This window comes from Dipodomys spectabilis, unplaced genomic scaffold (assembly GCF_019054845.1).
Source record: "Dipodomys spectabilis isolate Male_0828 unplaced genomic scaffold, ASM1905484v1 ptg000017l, whole genome shotgun sequence".
Lineage (NCBI taxonomy): Eukaryota > Metazoa > Chordata > Mammalia > Rodentia > Heteromyidae > Dipodomys > Dipodomys spectabilis.
The window spans coordinates 4,555,820-4,574,635 of record NW_024870694.1 but is presented as its reverse complement, the minus strand read 5'-3'; the positions used below and the strand labels follow the sequence as shown (position 1 = coordinate 4,574,635).

General features: G+C 43.0%; 1 protein-coding gene across 2 annotated transcripts in view; it reads right to left on the bottom strand.

Annotated features, from left to right (window-relative positions):
• The window catches only part of Arhgap31 (Rho GTPase activating protein 31), a 106,974-nt gene that overhangs the window by 28,564 nt on the left and 59,594 nt on the right, over window positions 1–18,816 (bottom strand). For both annotated transcript variants that reach the window (XM_042667428.1, XM_042667429.1), the window contains exons 2-3: window positions 5,921–6,023; window positions 2,621–2,765 (exon numbers count right to left, since the gene is read on the bottom strand). In XM_042667428.1, coding sequence (XP_042523362.1) covers window positions 2,621–2,765; window positions 5,921–6,023 — 248 coding nt within the window. The remainder of the gene's footprint in view (window positions 1–2,620; window positions 2,766–5,920; window positions 6,024–18,816) is intronic.

Sequence of the window (18,816 nt, the reverse complement as noted above, 5' to 3'; positions counted from 1 at the left end):
GGCACCACTTCAGGCCTTTTCTGCTTATATGGTGCTAGGAATCAAACCCAGGGCCTCATGCATGCAAGGCAAGCACTCTGCCACGGAGCCACCTTCCCAGCCCTAATTATATCTTTTTTTTCTATGAACTCTCTGTTGAAGTTCTTTGCTTATTTCTTTAGTAAGATACTTTGTCTTGTTTGTTCATTTATCTGCCTTTTGGAAGGTAAGGAGGGGTACAGAAGAGGTAAGACAAAGGGGGAACAAATGTAGCAGTGGTACTCACTAGACACTATGTTGAAAATGAACTATACAACTTGTGGGTGGGCTAGGGAGGGAAGAGAGAGAGGAAAGGGGTGATATCGTCCAAAAAGACACGTACTCTTTACCTGAATGATGAAACTGTATCCCCTCTGTATGCCACCCTCTGTATGTCACCTTTATAATAACAGTAAAAATATACTAAAAATTTTGAGAAGCATTACGGCAACCGACAACCCCTCTACTGAATTTCTAAGGCATTTTCTATGTTCTTACATAGTTCCTCCAGTTCAAATTTTTAGAAAAAAAATCAAAACATAACTGAGAGCATTACAAAAATTAAAAGATTAAGAGGAAACTGTTTCCTTCTGAAGTTTCTAGACAAGAAACCACTTCTACCATCAACTACTTAAAAACAGACTGCTGCAGTTCATTAGCTCAATGAGAGAGAACACTGTCCTACAATAAGAGGATCACAACTACAAACGAATGAACAATAAAGTTTATGCACAATTAAAATAGCAGTAACACAGTATTTTTAGTTGATTCAGACTGGCAAGTAATTTAATAAATTGAAACTCATGGGTGAGGCTGTAGAGAAAAGTGCTTTCCTGTCTCTCTAGAGAACAATTTGGCAGTACGTGACAAAATTTAGACAAAAACTGAAGAACCTATGTGGCTCAAGTTCAGAGCACCTACCTAACAAGTAAGTGTGAGGCTCTGAGTTGAAATCCCTGGGATCAACCAACAAACAAACCAAAGGAAAGTAGAGCTGTGAGCTCTGGGGATAAGGAATGAGGCGCTTACACGAGGGGGCTTGGATTTAATCCCCAGCACTGAAAATCTCCAAAAGTTGAAAAGGAAATCTTTGGTCAATAAATATACCCCAGTGGTCCTTCTCTAAGGACACTGAAAGAAGTAGAAAGTCATGTGTGCACATTATAATTTATTACAAGGTTTCTTTGTTTATTGTGCCTGTACTGGGGGTTGAACTCAGAGCCTGGGTGTTGTCCCTTAAACCTTTTGTTCAAGGTTAGTGCTCTACCACTTGAATCACAGCTCTACTTCTCACTTTTTGTGCTAGGGATTTTCCTGTCCTGTTGGCTTTGAACTTTGATCCTTAGGTCTTTATTTTAATGTTTAGAAAAGTAAACTATTGGGAAAAAAACCCAAACAAACAAGAACCTAAGTACTCGATCAGAAATGACATGCATGAGAGAATCTTGGGTAAAAATCATGCCTCTATTAACAAGAAAGATGGCCATATGCTTGAAATAGAAGTGTGTGTGTGTGTGTGTGTGTGTGTGTGTGTGTGTGTGAGAGAGAGAGAGAGAGAAAGAGACAGAGAGACAGAGAGACAGAGAGAGAGTGGGGGGGAAGATGAAGGGAGAAAGGTACAAAGAGACTTTCTGAGTATTAATATACCTGGGTATAGAACTTCTCCTTTATACCTTGTTGTATTACTTTAATTTTTGCAGTAACAGTTTGTTTTGATTTGGGAAAGTAAAAACACTGCACAAAGACCGAAGAATGGTAACACTGTATCTCTCTCTCTCTCTCTCTCTCTCTCTGGTCTTAAAGGAAAGAGAACACAGAGGGCTACTTTCTACTTTTCTCCATTTTCCAAATTATCTTTTATTGAATATGATTACTTTGCTATTTTTGGTGGCATTAGAGTTTGAAACTCAGTGCCTTGTGCTTGCTAGGTAGGTACTCCAATACTTGAGCCATACTCCCAACCCATTTTACTTCAATTGTAGCTGGGCTTACAAGAGTATGCCACTGTACTCAGCTTATTTGCTGAGATGGAAGTCTTGCTAACTTTTTGCTTGGGCTGGTCTTGCATCTTGATCCTCCTCCTCAATAGCTGAGACTACAGGTGTGTCCACTAGGTACCCCTGATTGACCAGTCAATCTTCTTGTTCTATCTTCCCTTTGCCCACCACTTCTTTCCCCAACTTCTAAAAGAAACACAGAAGGAACCACTCGATCAAAAAAGAAGCAGCAGGGGGTGAAGAAACAGTGTGTGTGCGGGGTGTCTCAGGTTCCTATTTTGCCTTTGCTGTGTGACTTTGGGCCGGCTACTTTACCTCTCTGGTTCTCCGCTTCCTTCCTATACAATGAGGCACATTCAGATGACTATAAACACGGAGATAATCTAACCCAGCTCTTAAAACAAACAACTCAAAATTCAAGAAGGCAAAATGGAGCCAACGGTGTCTACCACCCTCCTTTTCCCCCCACACCATCCTCCTTCACCGCACGGCGAAGATCATGTCAGCCAGCTGGTCAGTTTTATGATTGTTATTTTAGTGTCAGAACGCTCCTTGGCCCGTCCATGCATCTCACCCGTAACCACAATGGAAATGCAAACACTCACCGTGAACTTGTCATAGAGCTCATAAGTCAGGAGGGGGTTGGGCAGCTCCCGGAAGTAGAGCTTGCAGAGGGAGCCCACGCAGTGGATGTCCTGCAGGTACACCTCCTTTGTCAGATCTGGACAATGGTCTGAGACAAACTCCTGCCTGAAACAACACAGATGAGACATAACCCCACAGGGCTGGGAAGGTGGCTCAGTGGTAGAGTTGCCTGCCTAGCATTCAGGAAGCCCTGGGTTCCATTCCTCAGTACCACATACACAGAAAAAGGCGAAGTGGTGCTGTGGCTCAAGTGGTACAGTGCTAGCCTTGAGCTGAAGGGCTCAGGGACAGTGCCCAGGCTCTGAGTTCAAGCCCCAGGACTGCCCCCCCCCTCCGCCCCAAATCACAGATCTTAGCTTGGTTGGCAGTGCGGTTTCTTTATTTTGGGTACAGTCGTGGGGCCTGAACTCTGGGCCTGGGCGCTGTCCCGCAGCTCTTCAGCTCAAGGCTAGTGCTCTACCACTTGAGCCACAGCGCCACTTCTGGCTTTTTCTGCTTATGTGGTGCTGAGGAATCGAACCCAGGGCCTCATGCGTGCAAGGCAAGTGCTCTACCACTGAGCCACTTTCCCAGCCCTGTGGTTTTTTTAAGACAAGGTCTTTGCTATGTAGCCCAGGCAGGTACTGAAATTCAATACCCTCTACCTCTTAAGTGCTTGCTGGGATTACAGGCACAAGCTACCACACTCAACTGATTTGAATATAATTATATATATGTGTGTATATATACACTTACATATGTAGATATACTTATATATGTATATGTCTACATATATATGTATATGTCTACATATGCACACATATATATATGTATATATATATACATACACACATATAAAGACAGAGGGAGAGTGCATGTGCGCCAGTCCTGGACTTGAACTTGGCACAAGCACTGTCTCTGAGCTTCTTCTCCTCAAAGCTAACCCTCTACTACTTGAGCCACAGCTCTACTTCCAGCCTTTTTTAATTTTGTCATTTATTGGAAGTATCTGTCTCATGGACTTTCCTACCTGGTTGGTTTTGAACTGCGATTCTCAGACCTCAGCCTCCTAACTGACTATTTTTTTTTTTAAATCTTGGTTCTACTCCAGGTACAAGTAAGACTTGCCAGGAGAAGACTTCCACTCCCAATCTGGGTTGACTTTGCAAAATCTGCTGCGGTTCAAAGCCATAAAACTCACTGGCAAATGCCTTTCCCCACTGCATTGTATCTCCAAGTCCTGGTTCCAAACACTGGGGAAATATGAAACCAATTTGCAAGAGGCCGATTAAAATTTCAGTTTTTTCCAAAACATCGCTCCAAGTGAAATTTTCTTTCTTCCCAGAGAGACACAAACCAGGGTAGGGCAGATCCTTATCACTCATCTCCACAGACTCAGGGAATAAACCTGTTTTATCTGGAGACTCAAACCCAAGGTTTGGGAAAGTTTTAATGAACTATCTCTTTGATGCCAGGTGGAAACTTCTCGGCTGCTTGATTATCACTCCTTCAGGATATCTGAGCTTAAAAACATCATAAGCAAGCAACAGTGGGAAGTCTGAGAACATCATCTGATTCCAGGATCTTTTTTTTTCAGCCTTCCTATATAGCCCTAGCTGGTTTCACACTCCCAATCCTCCGCTTGCCTCAGTCTCCTAAATGATGGGATTACAGGTATGTACCTCCAGGCCCAGTTCATCTCTGATTTCTAATTATAAAACATTTCCTAATACCTCCATATTAATAACTTGTTTAAAAATGAGAAATTTAGCTGATCATTGATGGCTCACACCTGCACTCTGGAGACTGAGAGCTCAAGACTGTGGTTCAAAACCAACTTGAGCAGGAAATTCCATGAGATGCTTATCTGCAATTAACCACCAAAAAGCCACAAGTGGAGCGGCTCAAGTGGCAGAGTGCTAGCTTTGAGAGAAAGAGCTCAGAGATAGCACCCAGGTCCTGAGTTCAACCCCCAGGATCAGCACGCATGCACGTGCACATGTGTATACACACACACACACACACACACACACACACACACACACACACACACGAGAAAAATAGGAGCTATAAAATATAAGGTTTCTGAGTAGTAGCAAGATTCTTGAGAACCACTGTTTTCAAAACTGCATACTACTAGTTTCTATTCTGATTCTGCCCTTTTAAGAAATGGTGGGATCTAGTTATGCTGTTTCATGCCTGTAATCCCAGCCACTCTGGAGCCAAAGATCAGGAGAACGCCATTGGAAGCCAGCCCATAGAAAAGTTAGCAAGACCTCATCTCAGTCAGTAAGTAGCGTAGGGTAACATTTAACCATCATCTCAGCTATGGGGAAACCACAGTAGGAGGACTGTAGTCTGACTCTGGCTCCCAGAAAAAACTGGGAGTCCCTGTCTGAAAAAGAGATGATGTAAAAAGAGGGCTGGGGGCATAGCTCAAGTGCCAGAGAACCTACCCAGAAAATAAGAGGCTTTGGGTTCAAACCGCAGTACTGTCTGAACAACAATGTCACATTGTTAGCGGAATAATAAACATAGAAGCTCATTAAAATCTATGGTCACCTGGAGTAGCTCAGTTTAGCACTTGTCCACCAAACACAAAGCCCAGGGTTTGCTCCCCAGCACTACAAAGGAAAACAGACAAACAATCTATGTTCCAATGAACAGATTCTTTTTTCTCTTCTTTGCTGGTACTGGGGTTTGAATTCAGGATCCTGAGCTTGGTCAGCTGGCACTCTACCACTTGAGCCATACCTCTAGCTCTGGTTTTAGCTGGTTATTTTGAAGATGGTGTCTCACCAAGTTTTTTGCCCATGCTGGCTTTGAACTGTGATCCTTTGGATCTCAGCTTCCTCAGTAGCTAGGATTATAGGCATAAGCCACTAGCATCTGGCCAAACTGTTTTGCTTCTGCAAGAGTAAAAAGGATGCTTTCTTCCTATAGTATAACTATACTCCTTTTGTGTAACAAGATTTGGCAAGTAGGGGCAGATACCAGATAGGAGGAGGGAGTCAAAATTGAGTTATGTTTATAGTGTATTAAATCTTGTATATTCACCTTGTAGTAAGAATGGTCTTAATGTTTTAAAGGCTCCATTGATAATTAAAGAACATATAATGAATATATAAAAACAACACTGATGGCAGCAGTTTTGCTGTTAAAAATAATATGCAAAATACGTAAGTCTATTGTCTATTGTAGCCCTAGCGCCTACAGACAGAGATCTGATAGACAGCAGAAGGCTCATGGGCGAATTCTTCTATATTATTCTCTTCGCTTACCTCAGCCGCTGTATGTTTGAGGTGACTCCTGAAAGCCGGTAGACCCCATCCACAATACCATGAGTCTCTATAAATTCTGCACAGCTCTTCAACACATACGGAACTAAGCAGAGCAAAGAAAACAAAAAAGCAATAAAGTATTAGATGTAAATCTGTCCTGTAAAGATACACTTTAAATAAAAATCCAGTTGGCTCCAAGGAGAAGCAAGTATGAGATGCCCAAGAAATACAAGTGGAAACAATTACTGATAAGTGGTAATGATTTTTTAATTAGTAAAATCTAATGTTCAGTTGTACATGGTAGGGCATACTTGTAATCCCAATTACTCGGGAGGAAGAGATAGGCTGGCCCTGGACAAAACCCACTACTTGAAAAATAAGGCAGAAAAATGTGGAGATGTGGCTCAAGTGCTAGAGCTCCTGCCTAGCAGACTGTGATACCCTGAGTTCAAACCCCATTGTCATAAAAAGAAAAAAAGATGGGAACCCCACCCACATGCTTCCTGCCACCATTGATTTAACGGACAGACAAAGGCAGCAGGAGGCTGACATGTTGTATTCCTGCCTCTCCACAGGTTCAGAGCCTAAGTCGAAGTTTGTGTTCTTGTTTTCTTTGGGACTGACCTGAAGGGACTTGGCAGACTTGAGTGACCTGAGGGCAGGTACAATGACCTGAGAGCAAGTCCCTCATAACCCTGGAGGTCTCTGGAAGAATGCAGCCTCTGACCCATGTCTTCAATGGCTCCCTGGGAGCCAACAAGTGACAAGGAACCTCCATGAGTGGAGGCTGATTTAGCACCATGCCAGTGTGGCCAACACATATCTATTCGATTAGACCAATGCCCATTCACCATGCTATTGCACATGCTCACCCTCATACGCATCCCAGACTGGACTGTAGGTGCGGATATACCAGATGTGCAGATCCTACAACATTCTACCCAATTTTTCTCATGTGGTGCTAGGAATCGAATTCAAGACCTCTGACATGCAAGACGCACACCGTGTGGGTCTCTACTAGTCTCCATAATAAAACTAAACCCTGCTACCCTGGCTTGGTTCTTCCATAAAGAACCCTTCTGCTGAGAGCTGCACCCCTCCAGGACATCTCCAGGGTCTTGCCCTTATTCTAGCCTTCAAGAAAGGAACTGGGGTATGAAGAGGTCAAGCAATTCCAGGGATGGGAAATATGGAGGCCAGAGGCCAAGGAGGTACAGTTCCTGTGATGTAAGTGAACAAACACAGAAGTGAGGCATAGGAGGGGCCTAGGCTCAGATGCTCAGCTTGTCTTCCATCAGAAGAGCTACAATTAAATCTGTTTCGTAAAATAAGACTCTAAGTAAGATTATGTCTCCTATCCTCATGCAAATACATAGAAGGAATTCGCAGAATTCTCTCTCTCTCTTACACACACACACACACACACACACACACCTTAAAACCCCAGGGTGTGCATCAGCTTAGAGCCACAAGCAGCCACGTGTGGTCTTAGGCTAGTATGGGTCTGGATGCCACAATGTCTTTTCAAGCTCCAGTGAAATGTATGATTCTGTTGTTTGTTTCCACATCTACTCTAGGAAGATGGTGGTGGTTTGCCTACTAGCTAGGACTAAGGTAACACTTGTGATCATTTTCCCAGACACAGAAAAAAACATCCTACAATGATGGCTATTACTTCTACCTATAGTGTAGTTCTTACATAAATTTATCTATCTGTGCCCGTAATGGGAGCTCAGGGCCTGGGTTTTCCTTAGGTTTTTCTGCTCAAGGCTAATGCTCTACTATTTGAGCCACATCTCCATTTCCAGCCTCTTGCTAGTTGGAGATGAGCATTTTGTACTTGTCTGCCTGGACTGGCTTCTTCCAACCACGATCCTCAGATCTCAGCCTTCTGAGTAAGTCAGAATTACAGATGTAAGCCACTGGTATCTGGTTAGCACGAGAGACTTTATAATTTGTTTTTTTTTGGTGAAGGCAGGGTGGGCCTTCTTCCTGCTGTGAAATGGGATTCTTCTAGTCAACACACCTCCCTACTTGGCCATCGCTGCTGTGTCCTTCTTTGGCATAGGTTTCTTTCTTTTTTTTTCTTTCCTGAATATATATATATATATCTATATATATATATATATAGATATATATATAAATATATATATAGATATATCTATATATCACTCTCTATATATTTATTGTAAAGATACTGTACAGAGGGGTTACAGTTACATGAGCAAGTTAATGAGTCCATTTCCTATTGAGCATTGTTACACCCTCCTTTATTTTTCCTCTACCATCCCATTCCTCCTTACCTCCCCAACGCTTCTCTCCCCTCTTCCAACTCCCCCCTCGCAAAGTTGTAAAGTTTGTATTCAACATACTGTCTTGTACGTCTCATTGTTACAGTGGGTCATCCTGTAATCTTATTTCAGCATTTTGTTATTTCCCTTCCCCTCTCCAAATTAGAAAAATGTATATAAAAGATGCAGGACACCAGAATCAAATACAGTGACAACAGGGGTTGTACCATGGGGGAAGAACATACAAAGAAACAAAAAAAAAATCACACAGTACATTATAGGTTCATTAAAAAGCACAGTAACAAAGATAAAACCTCTTGTGTCCCTATCTGGGGGTTCATTTTGCTTAGCATCAGGTTATATGGTCAATAGCTTTTGGCCTCTTCTGCTTGTCCTAGACATATACAAGTTATTGCATGGGACCTATGTTTCTTTGGGCCTGGCTTACTTCACTTAATATAATTTTTTCCAAGTCTTTCCATTTCCTAATAAATGGGGCAGTGTCATTCTTTCTGATGGAGGCATAGAATTCCAGGGTGTGTGTGTGTGTGTGTGTGTGTGTGTGTGTGTGTGTGTGTGTGTGTGTGTGTGTGTGTGTGTGTGTGTGTGTGTGTGTGTGTGTGTGTGTGTGTGTGTGTGTGTGTGTGTGTGTGTGTGTGTGTGTGTGTGTGTGTGTGTGTGTGTGTGACATTTTCTTGATCCATTCATCTACTGAGGGGCATCTGGGTATGTTCCATATTTTAGCTATCGTGAATAACGCTGCGATAACATAGTTGTGCTGGTAGCTTTAGTATGGCCTTGTTTGTGATCGTTTGGGTAAATGCCTAAAATTGGGATTGCTGGGTCATAGGGGAGCTCTATGTGGAGTCTTTTGAGAACTTCCATTCTGCTTTCCAAATTGGTTGAACAAGTTTACATTCCCACCAACAATGCAATAGGGTTCCCTGTTGGCCACATCCATCCAGCATCTGTTGTTATGAGATTTCTTGATTATAGCCATTCTAACTGGGGTGAGGTGTAATCTCAATGTTGTTTTGATTTGCATTTCTTTTATGGCTACAGAAGTTGAACATTTCTTCATGTGTCTATTGGCCATTCTTATTTCCTCTTCAGAGATGTCTGTTTAAAGCGGTTGTTTCTTTGAGGATTTGTTGTTAGGGGATTTAATTTTTTGAGTTCTAAATATATTTTTGATATGAGACCCTTGTCCGTTGTATGGCTAGTGAAGATCTTCTCCCAATCTGTGGGCTTTCTATTGATCTTGCTTGCTATGTCCTTTGCCATGCAGAAGCTCTGCAGTTTCACGCAATCCCATTTGTCCAATCGTTCTTTGATTTGTTGTGTTTCTGGGTCTTTATTAAGAAAATTTCGGCCTGTGCCAAGCAGACCTAGAGTTTCTCCTATTCTGTCCTGTAATGCTTTCAGAGTGCCTTTGCCTTCGAGGTCTTTGATCCATTTGGAGTTGATTCTGGTGCAGGGTGATATATACAGATCTAGCTTTAGTTTTCTACAGGTGCTTAACCAATTTTGCCAGCACCATTTGCTGAAGAGGCTATCTTCCTTCCATTCTATTTTTTTAGCTCCCTTATTGAAGATTAGGTGCTATAAATCTGTGGGTTCATTTCTGGGTCTTCAGTCCTATTCCATTGGTCCTCAGGTCTACTCCTGTGCCAATACCAAGCTGTTTTGATTACTATGGCTTTGCAGTAAAGTTTGAAGTTTAGAATTGATATTCCTCCAGCACTGTTCTTTCTGCTAAGGATTCTTTTTGCTATTTGGGGTCTTTTGTTGTTCCTTATGAATTTCTGGATTGTTTCTTCTATTTCCTTGAAGAATGAGGTTGGGATATTGACAGGTATGGCACTGAATTTGTAGATAGCCTTTGACAGTACTGTCATTTTCACAATGTTGATTCTCCCAATCCAGGAGCATGGGAGCTTTTTTCCACTTCTTAGTTCTGTTTTAATTACCTTTTTTCAGGATTTTAAAGTTTTCATTGTAGAGATCCTTCACTTCTTTAGTTCAGTTAACTCCTAGGTATTTTATTTTTTGTTGGGCTATTACAAAAGGAGTTGCTTCCAGATTTCAGCCACGTTCTTCTCATTATTGGCATGCAGGAAATTGGCATAGGTTTCTATTTGGGAATTATTCTGCTTCTGTGAGGTGTCTGTTGTGTGCATCTGGGTGTATTTTGTAGGATGAAGGCTATTCTTGTTTTAAAGGTTAGAACACATTCCACTTCTTCCAGCCTTGATGCAGGGTCCCTACTGCCTCTGGTTCATGGCTCTGTTCAAGCAGATGGCGATTATGAAAACAACCAAAAGGTAGAGGCCGCCATCCCAGCGTGTGTGGAGCATTTGCAGTCCTGACTCTCAGCCTGGGCTGCGTTGGAAGGTAGAGGGTTCCCAGTGACACCCAGCCATGGCTAAAGGTTCCTTCCTCTCTGCAATCATTTACAGTAGAGGGCCTCAGACCATGGACCTTGCATCAGGTCCTCCAGTGCCTCAACACGTTATTACAGTTGATTCCAAAGCTCTTCCAAGTGGAAGAACCACTGGTTTAGATGAGTTCATCATACAAGTCACTTGGGGATCTTGTAAATGAGCATTCCAACTGTGTAAGAAAGTAGGAGGGGCAAGGGCGGAGAATTTGCATTTCTAACTGATTCCCAGAGGACTTCCAACCAGAATCCACAGACAGTTCTGGAAAAGGCAGTCTACTGTCAAAGTATCAGAAATCCCTAGACTACAGCTCCTGGGGTGCAAGCAGATGGAGGACACCCTAGAATTCTGGACAGAGTAGAATCTTGATCCAAAAGAGCTGAACAGTTACAGATGGGAAAGAAAGCTCCCATTGTGAACCGATGCCTGGAAAGTCGTGGCAGGGCAGGTGGGAGTCACAGAGCTGGTTCTGTGGGATTCCTCCTCCTCCTCCACAGGCTCACACAGTGCCGACAGGATTGGATAGGGTAGACTTTGAATTGTTTCATTGCTCGTTCTCTAACACCTCCGCTGATGGTTTCGTTTTGTTTGTTTGCTGGATCAGCAATCTTTTTTGGGTCCGGTTATGGGGCCTGAACTCTGGGCCTGGGCGCTGTCCCTCAGCTCTTCAGCTCAAGGCTAGCGCTCTACCACTTGAGCCACAGCGCCACTTCCGGCTTTTTTCTTTTTGCTTATGTGGTGCTGAGGAATCGAACCCAGGGCCTCATGCATTGCAAGGCAAGCGCTCTACCACTGAGCCACCTTCCCAGCCCATGAATCAGCAATCTTGTATGATACATTTGTAATCTAAGCACAAAATATATCTTTAAATTAGTTTCTGACAGAAATGATTAAATTGCTGACCTAAGTAACAGTCCTCTGTCACATCTGATGTAACCCAGGACAAGTAGAAAGTATTTTGTACTTATTGCCAGTATGGGGTGCTCTCAGTTCCTAACCTCCTGAAGGACTTAATACAAGAACAGCAGTAGTGGGATCCCTCTTTGTAAAATGTCTTAGTTCTCTATGTGGCTGGATCTGATCAGATCTGGAAACAGTCCCAAACAAGCCAGACCTGAGACTGATTTTGGCTCCTCTAGTTTGCCTAGGTAAGGATTAGCTTCTCAGTTGAGCATCTTACTACTTGAGTCAGGCCTCCATCCCAGATTTGTGCTGGTTAATTGGAGATGGAGTCTCCTGGATTTTTGCCTGGGCTAGCCTTTAACCATGACCCTGGAGGATTCAATTCTGAATATTTAACATTGGTATGGGTCACCTATGCCTGGCTGAAGCCCATTCTTCCACAGTGTAATAGACTGCATCTGTGTCCCTCACCAACTGTACTCTGGACAGATTTCTCAGCTCTCTGAGTCCTGCATTTCTGACCTTCACGGTGAAGTCTAGTAAGTGCATTGATGTAACAGAATGCAACTCGGGGCTGGGAAGGTGGCTCAGTGGTAGAGCGCGTGCCTTGCATGCCTAAGACCCTGGGTTCGATTCCTCAGCACCACATAAGCAAAAAGAAAAAAGCCGGAAGTGGCGCTGTGGCTCAAGTGATAGAGCGCTAGCCTTGAGCTGAAGAGCTGAGGGACAACGCTCAAGCCCAGAGTTCAGGCCCCACGACCGGACCCAAAAAATAAAAAAGAATGCAACTCAGCAGCACAAGGAGTAACGTGCACAGCAGTGCATCGCAAAGACACTACTGGGTGACAAGCAGTCCATCAAGGTGTACACACTGTACGATTCCACTTATGGAAAACTCTAGAAAATGCAAACTAATTGACAGTAAGAGAGAGCAGGGAGAAGCGGGAGGTATGACTGACAAGAACTAGAGGAAAATTTTAGGCACACAAGGAGGTTCATCTTGTTTGAAGTAATGGCAAAGTCCAGGAGCAACTAGTGGGTGAAGAACTGGACACCTGAAGGGGAAGGAGGGTGGAGATACAGCAAGGGAAGAGATCCTGTGAGAACCCTTGGGCTGGGAAGGAGCCCTTTCTAGGCATAGTTCCAAGTGATTTGGAAAAAAGAGTTAAAATATTAAAGGCCTTCTCCATTATTCTGGGCTGTCAGTACAGCACTTCCTGGCCGTGTTCCCCGGGATCTATGAGCTGTCACAGTGGCTCCCCTGTGGCTCTGTCTCTCTGCCAGCCCTGGCTCTTTATGCCCAGCCCATCTTTTTCCTGCGTCCCTTTCACTGTCTCTCTGGGGCATGCTCCTGCCCAGCCCAGGTGTGGCTGTCCCGACCCAGGGGTGAGCAGCCCCATCCTCCAGTCCCAAGTTCCTCTCTGATTCTTCCTCCTGTCCCCTCCTCTAGTGGAAAAACTAAAGAATCTTTTGAAAATCTGTGGTATTTATTTAACAAAGTACAGTCGAATATTTCTTGTTCTTTAAAATATGAACTATTTTTTCTGACTTAGTAGGGAAAAGAATTTTAATATGTTAGAACTTAAGCTCATGTTCTCTCTCTCTCTCTCTCTCTCTCTCTCTCTCTTTTCCTGTGCCAGTACTGGGGCTTGAAAATGGAGGGGCTTATACTCTTGCTTTTTTTTTTTTTTTTTCACTTATGACTGGCACTCTACCACTTGAGTCATGCCTCCTATTCTTGTTTTATGTTGGTTAATTAGAGATAAGAATCTCTTGGATCTGTCTGACAGGCTGGCTTTGAACTATAATCTCAACCTTCTTAGTAGCTAGGCATAAGGCACTGGGGCCTGGAACAAAGTTTGTTCAAAATTGAGATTTAAGGCTGAACGCAGCAATTCACACATGTAATCACAGCTGCACAGGAGGTTGGAGGCAGGAAAATCATGGTCTGAGACCAGCCCAGACAGTTAGCACAACTTCTTACCTGAAAAACAAGCTAAAAGTGAAACTGAGGTGTACTGAAAGTGGTAAAGGACTTATCTAGCAAGTAGGAGGCCCTGAGTTCGATCCCCACTGTCATGAAATTGACTAAGTAGACACATAAACAAATCTAGATATGATTCAAATATCATAAAATTTACCTTTTTTGAATATTTACAAGTTAAGCAATTGTCACACTAGTTTCCAAATATATCATCACCCTAAAAAGAACCTCATACCACCTACACTCCCCATCCCACAGCCCCTAATCAACGTTGTGTGTGTGTGTGTGTGTGTGTGTGTGTGTGCGCGCGCATGTGTGTGGGTATTGGTAATGCGGCTTGAACTCTATCTAGTCTTTGTGCTCTCACTTGGCTTGGCTTTTTTTTTTGCTCATGGCTAGTGCTCTACCACATGAGCCAGGCTTCTAGTTCCCCAACCAACTTTCTGTTTTTATGGATTTGCTTGTTTTAGACATTTCATATACATGGAATATTTGTGACTGGTTCCTTTTTCTTAGCATACATCTTTCAAGGTCGATTCATGATGTAGCATATGTTAACATTTCATTCTTTTTATGGATGAATATTATTCTAGTTACTAATATTCTAAACACGTTCCTCATTTTGCGTAGCCATTTATCAGCTGATGGAAATTTGAGCTGTTCCCACTTCTTGGCTAGTATGGATGATACTGCTATGAGCCTTTATGTACACATTTTCATGTGGACATGTAGTTTCAGATTTCTCGACTGTATATTTGGAAGAGGAGTGATAAGCCTGTATTTGACTTTCATTTAAAAAAATGTTATTACTAAGTAGTTTGTGGATAGAGGTTACAGTTTTCTAAGTTAAGTTATGAGTACAATGAATCTCGACCAGTGTCACCCTTTCCATTGTTTTCCTCCAGTCTCCCACCCCCACCCGCCTCCCATCCCCACCTTCAAGTTATGTAGGTCAGTTTTTACATATGGACACTGGCTATAATGACTGCATTTGCTCACCTTCCTCCCTCTGTTCTTGTTTTTGCCTCCCCTGCTCGCTAACATGCTCTGCTTTACATTTAACTTTTGAGGGGCTGCCAAGCTGTTTACTAGTTTCCAAAGCAGGGGTGCCATTTTCCACTCCTGCCAGCCAGTATATGAGCATTCCAATTACTCCATGTCCTTGTCAACACTCATTATCTATTTACATTTTCATTACAGTCATCTATAACATAATTGTAGTAGGATGTGAATTAGGCATTTATTTAATGTAGTTTGGATTTTTATTTCCCTGATGACTAATGGTGATGAACATCTTTTCATCTGTATGTTTTCCTAGAGAATGTCCATTTGGATACTCTGTCCATTTTTCATTGATGGCTTATCTTTTTTGTATGTGTTCTTTATGTATTCTGGATTATAGACCCTTATTAGACATATGATTGGAAAATATTATAATCTATGTTGTGGACTGTCCTTTCACATGTCACAAAAATTGTCTATTTCTATTTATTTATTTTTGCTGGTCCAAAGGCTTGAACTCAGGGCCTGAACTCAGACCCTGAACTTTTGTATTCAAGGCTAGTGCTCTACCACTTTGAGCCACATTTACATTTCCAGCTTTTTGGTGGTTAACTGGAGATAAGATTCTCAGTTTCCTGCCCAGGCTGGCTTTGAACCATGGCCTTCAGATCTCAGCCTCCTGCGTAGGTAGGCACCCAGCTCATTTTAGTTTTTAACTGACCAAATAGTTATGGTGTTCTCTGAAGCACAGATATTTCAAATCTTAATTAGGTCCAATTTATGCACTTATTTGTGCTTTTAGTATCAGGAGAAAAGATTGTTATTGTTATTTATTGTCTATATCTTTTGGTCTTCAAATCATATACATAAAATGATATTATGAGTAATGTAAAATGATAGATTATAAGTAATTTAACCATTTCTCATGGTCATAGATAAGATCCTATAAATAAAAAAAAACAGCATTAGCTTTTGTGAAATTAAGCCATAATCCCTGTCAAAACATTTCTAGAACCACCCTTTGAGATTTGTTAGCTGGAAGTCACATATATGTGACTCTAAAGAACTCAAGAGTTATTTTCCCCTAGGGCAAAAAAGAGGAAGAAAGAGAATGGAGTCATGTTAATATTGTTAATCTTGTTTTCTTTCAAGATTCAAAGCAATATTTTGTTATTATTTCATTTCCAACTTCCTCTCAGGGATGATGGGTTATGGAGTTAGTATTTGGGGGCAAGGTTTTACTGCTTCAATCTTGTCATCCTTCCTCTATCGCCTGCATGCTGGAATTACAGGGGTATGCCACCACACCCTGAGAAGACTGGACTGGTTTCAATTATGTTTGTTCTTTTGTTTCTACAGACAGAGCCATATTTTATCTTTTGAAACCGAGTTGATTATGTTCCAATTCTGTCTAAATGATCTCTCATCCTACCCCTTTCTGGGTAAAGAGCTCATCCATCCTGAACCCCACAAGGTCCTCCATATTCTGGCCATGCTCCAGTCTGCGAATCTCACTACTGGCGACGGTCCCCTTCCTCCCAGCCAGCAGTGCAGGGTTCCAATCATATTGAACTGGACCTACTATCTCTCAATGTGCTCTGCACCCTTACACTTACCACCTTGGCCTGCAGGGGGCATTCCTGCCTGAACCCCTGCCTCTTCTCCACTCTTCCTACTCACATTTGTCCTGAACACCCAACCCCTCCCTCAAGGCAGAATCAGTTCTCTTTCCCCCCCTCTTGCTCATCTCTCTGGCACCTTCCAGAATTGTCTAATGAAAATTAGAACAGCACACATGGATCATTTTCCTCCCTTCAGATTGGCAGAGACTTATGTCTGTTGCAACAGTGTGGTGGTCAGCCTATGGGAAAACAAACTTCAGGTGCTACCAGTGACAGAGCAGACTGGTATCAACTCTAGACAGCAATTGGACACCAGCAACCAAGATGACACACACACACACACATTTCCTTACTTGTGCAACAAACAACATATTCACAAGGCTATTTGTTGGAGCAGTTCTTGTGAGAACACAAGAAGGCCCACTGATAAACAAAAATCACTAACACAAATGGTAAACATTCACATAGCCATTTTCATGCTATAAAGACATAGCAAATACTATTTATTATTTGCTTGTATTTATGTTGTTGGTGGTGGTGCTGCTGAGGTTTGAACTTAGGTCTTACCCTGGCTAGGCCAGATACCACAAGCTCTTCAAAGGACGTTTTTAAAAAATGAGAGGTCTTAAAAAACAAGTTTCCTTAAAGAAGACATAAGAGTTTCTAAAATCATGAGGTAACTTGTAAATATTTGCTGAGGTCCTTTCCAATGACCCCATTGAGGTAACTACCTCACCTTAAGCAGAAGTGCCCAACCTGGTGGCTGAATTGACCAGGGACTGACTGGCTTTGCCACAATGCAGAGATGGCTTCCGTGACAGATCAGAACTTGAAGTCTACCTCGCTGTTGAGTGCACCTGGGTCTCCCTACCACACTTGTACTTCTTAGATGCCCAGTCCAGCCACTTCTTTCTGCATCAGTGTGGTAAAGTCCACACTGTGTGCGCGTGTGCATGCGTGCGTGTGTGCGCATGCATACAACTACTGGGGCTTGAACTTAGGGCTGCCTGATCTTGCTTGGCTTTTTCACTCTACCTCTTAAGCCACATCTGTACATTTGCTTTTTTTTTTTTTCTGGTTAATTAGAAATGAATCTCTTCAGCCTGGCTTTGAACTTCATTTCTCACATCTCAGCCTCCTGAGCTGCTCTGATTACAGGCAGGAGCCACCAGTGCTGAGATTAATCCACACTCTTTACTTTCATCCTCTTCAGGGTCTTTAGGTCTCTGTGATCAGTTCATCTCTCCCCTTCCTGGTGGCAAGTGGACCAAAGCAGGTGCATTAAGGACCTGCCTAGACTGAAGGACAAAGAGGTGAATATGATGGTTACCTTTCAGAAACTTGATATGAGAACAGAAAATTATTGTGATCCAGTATAATCCTCACAGCCACTTATCCAGAGGGGTTATCGTTGCTCCACAAATGAGGAAATAAGCTCAGTGTATGAAAAGAACAAGCAAATATGTTAAGGGTTTTAGGCAGGCACAAAAGAATGTTCATGAGTTCTTTTAGAGAGACTGCATGTGGTGGGGGAAGTTAGGCAGAGTTTTTAGATATTGAAATACAGGAATCCCATGCCAGTGCCTCACACCTGTAATCCTAGCTACTCAGGAGGCTGAGATCTGAGGATCATGGACAGGCAAGTCCAAGAGCCGTTTATCTCCAATTAACAGAAAGCCAGAAGTAGGACTGTGGCTCAAGTGGTAGAGTGCCAGGCTTGAGCAAAAGAAAACTCAGGGATAGTGTCCAGACCCTGTGTTTAATTCCCAGCACCTCTCTCCCTAGAAGTACAGGACATCATGTACATTTATGGAGTGCTGACTGGAGGAGAGGGATCATGTTAGGGAGTAGTGATGGGACCCTCAAAGCTCGAGGGGATAGAGGAGAACAGACTAAGGGAGGCCCTAGATATTTGACACTAGGACACTGGGATAACCTGGGATAGGACACAGATGTGAAGTTACATATACTGCGATACGTGCAATAAGCTCCTGGCATAAAATAAGCACTCCATAAGTGGCACCCGCCTTCTGGTAATGAGGAACAGAGAATAGTTTAAACAAGGTGGCAAACTAAGAAATAAGGTGGTGAATTCCAGGAATGCTGGCTAGACCAGTCTGGTGGAAGAGAAGGCCTTGGGTCCATTGAGGGTTCTGAAGTGGATATCCTGTCTGAATGTCCATAGCCAGATAAGTCTACCTTTGATCATAAAGTTCCCCTGCTCTAGAACACTCTATGGGCTCCCCTCCCCCATGGCCTACAGAATCACATCCAATTCAGGCTGTCACATCAGAATCAAAACCAAGACTTTGTCCCTTCCAGGAAACAGGCTTTTGAGAAGGGTGTGGAATAATGTGGCCGCAGACACACTGTAACAAAACCCCAAACCAAGATGTCCCTTTGCGATCAGTGGAGAGGACAGACCTTTAAGCATGGGTCAAGGATGAAGGCTTCTGACTCAGCCGGTGCTGGGACTGTGGGTGCGTTAGTGAGGCTGAGGAGCAGCCTAGGCCGCCTGTCACAGGGTGCCTTTGAGGGTGTATGTGTGTGTCTGGGGTGGGGATGGCTGTGAGGAAGGGTAGAGTTGAGTAGAGGAAGGTGGGGTGTGATGAGGCTGCACACCCCAAACAAACCTGCCCGGTCCCTACATAGC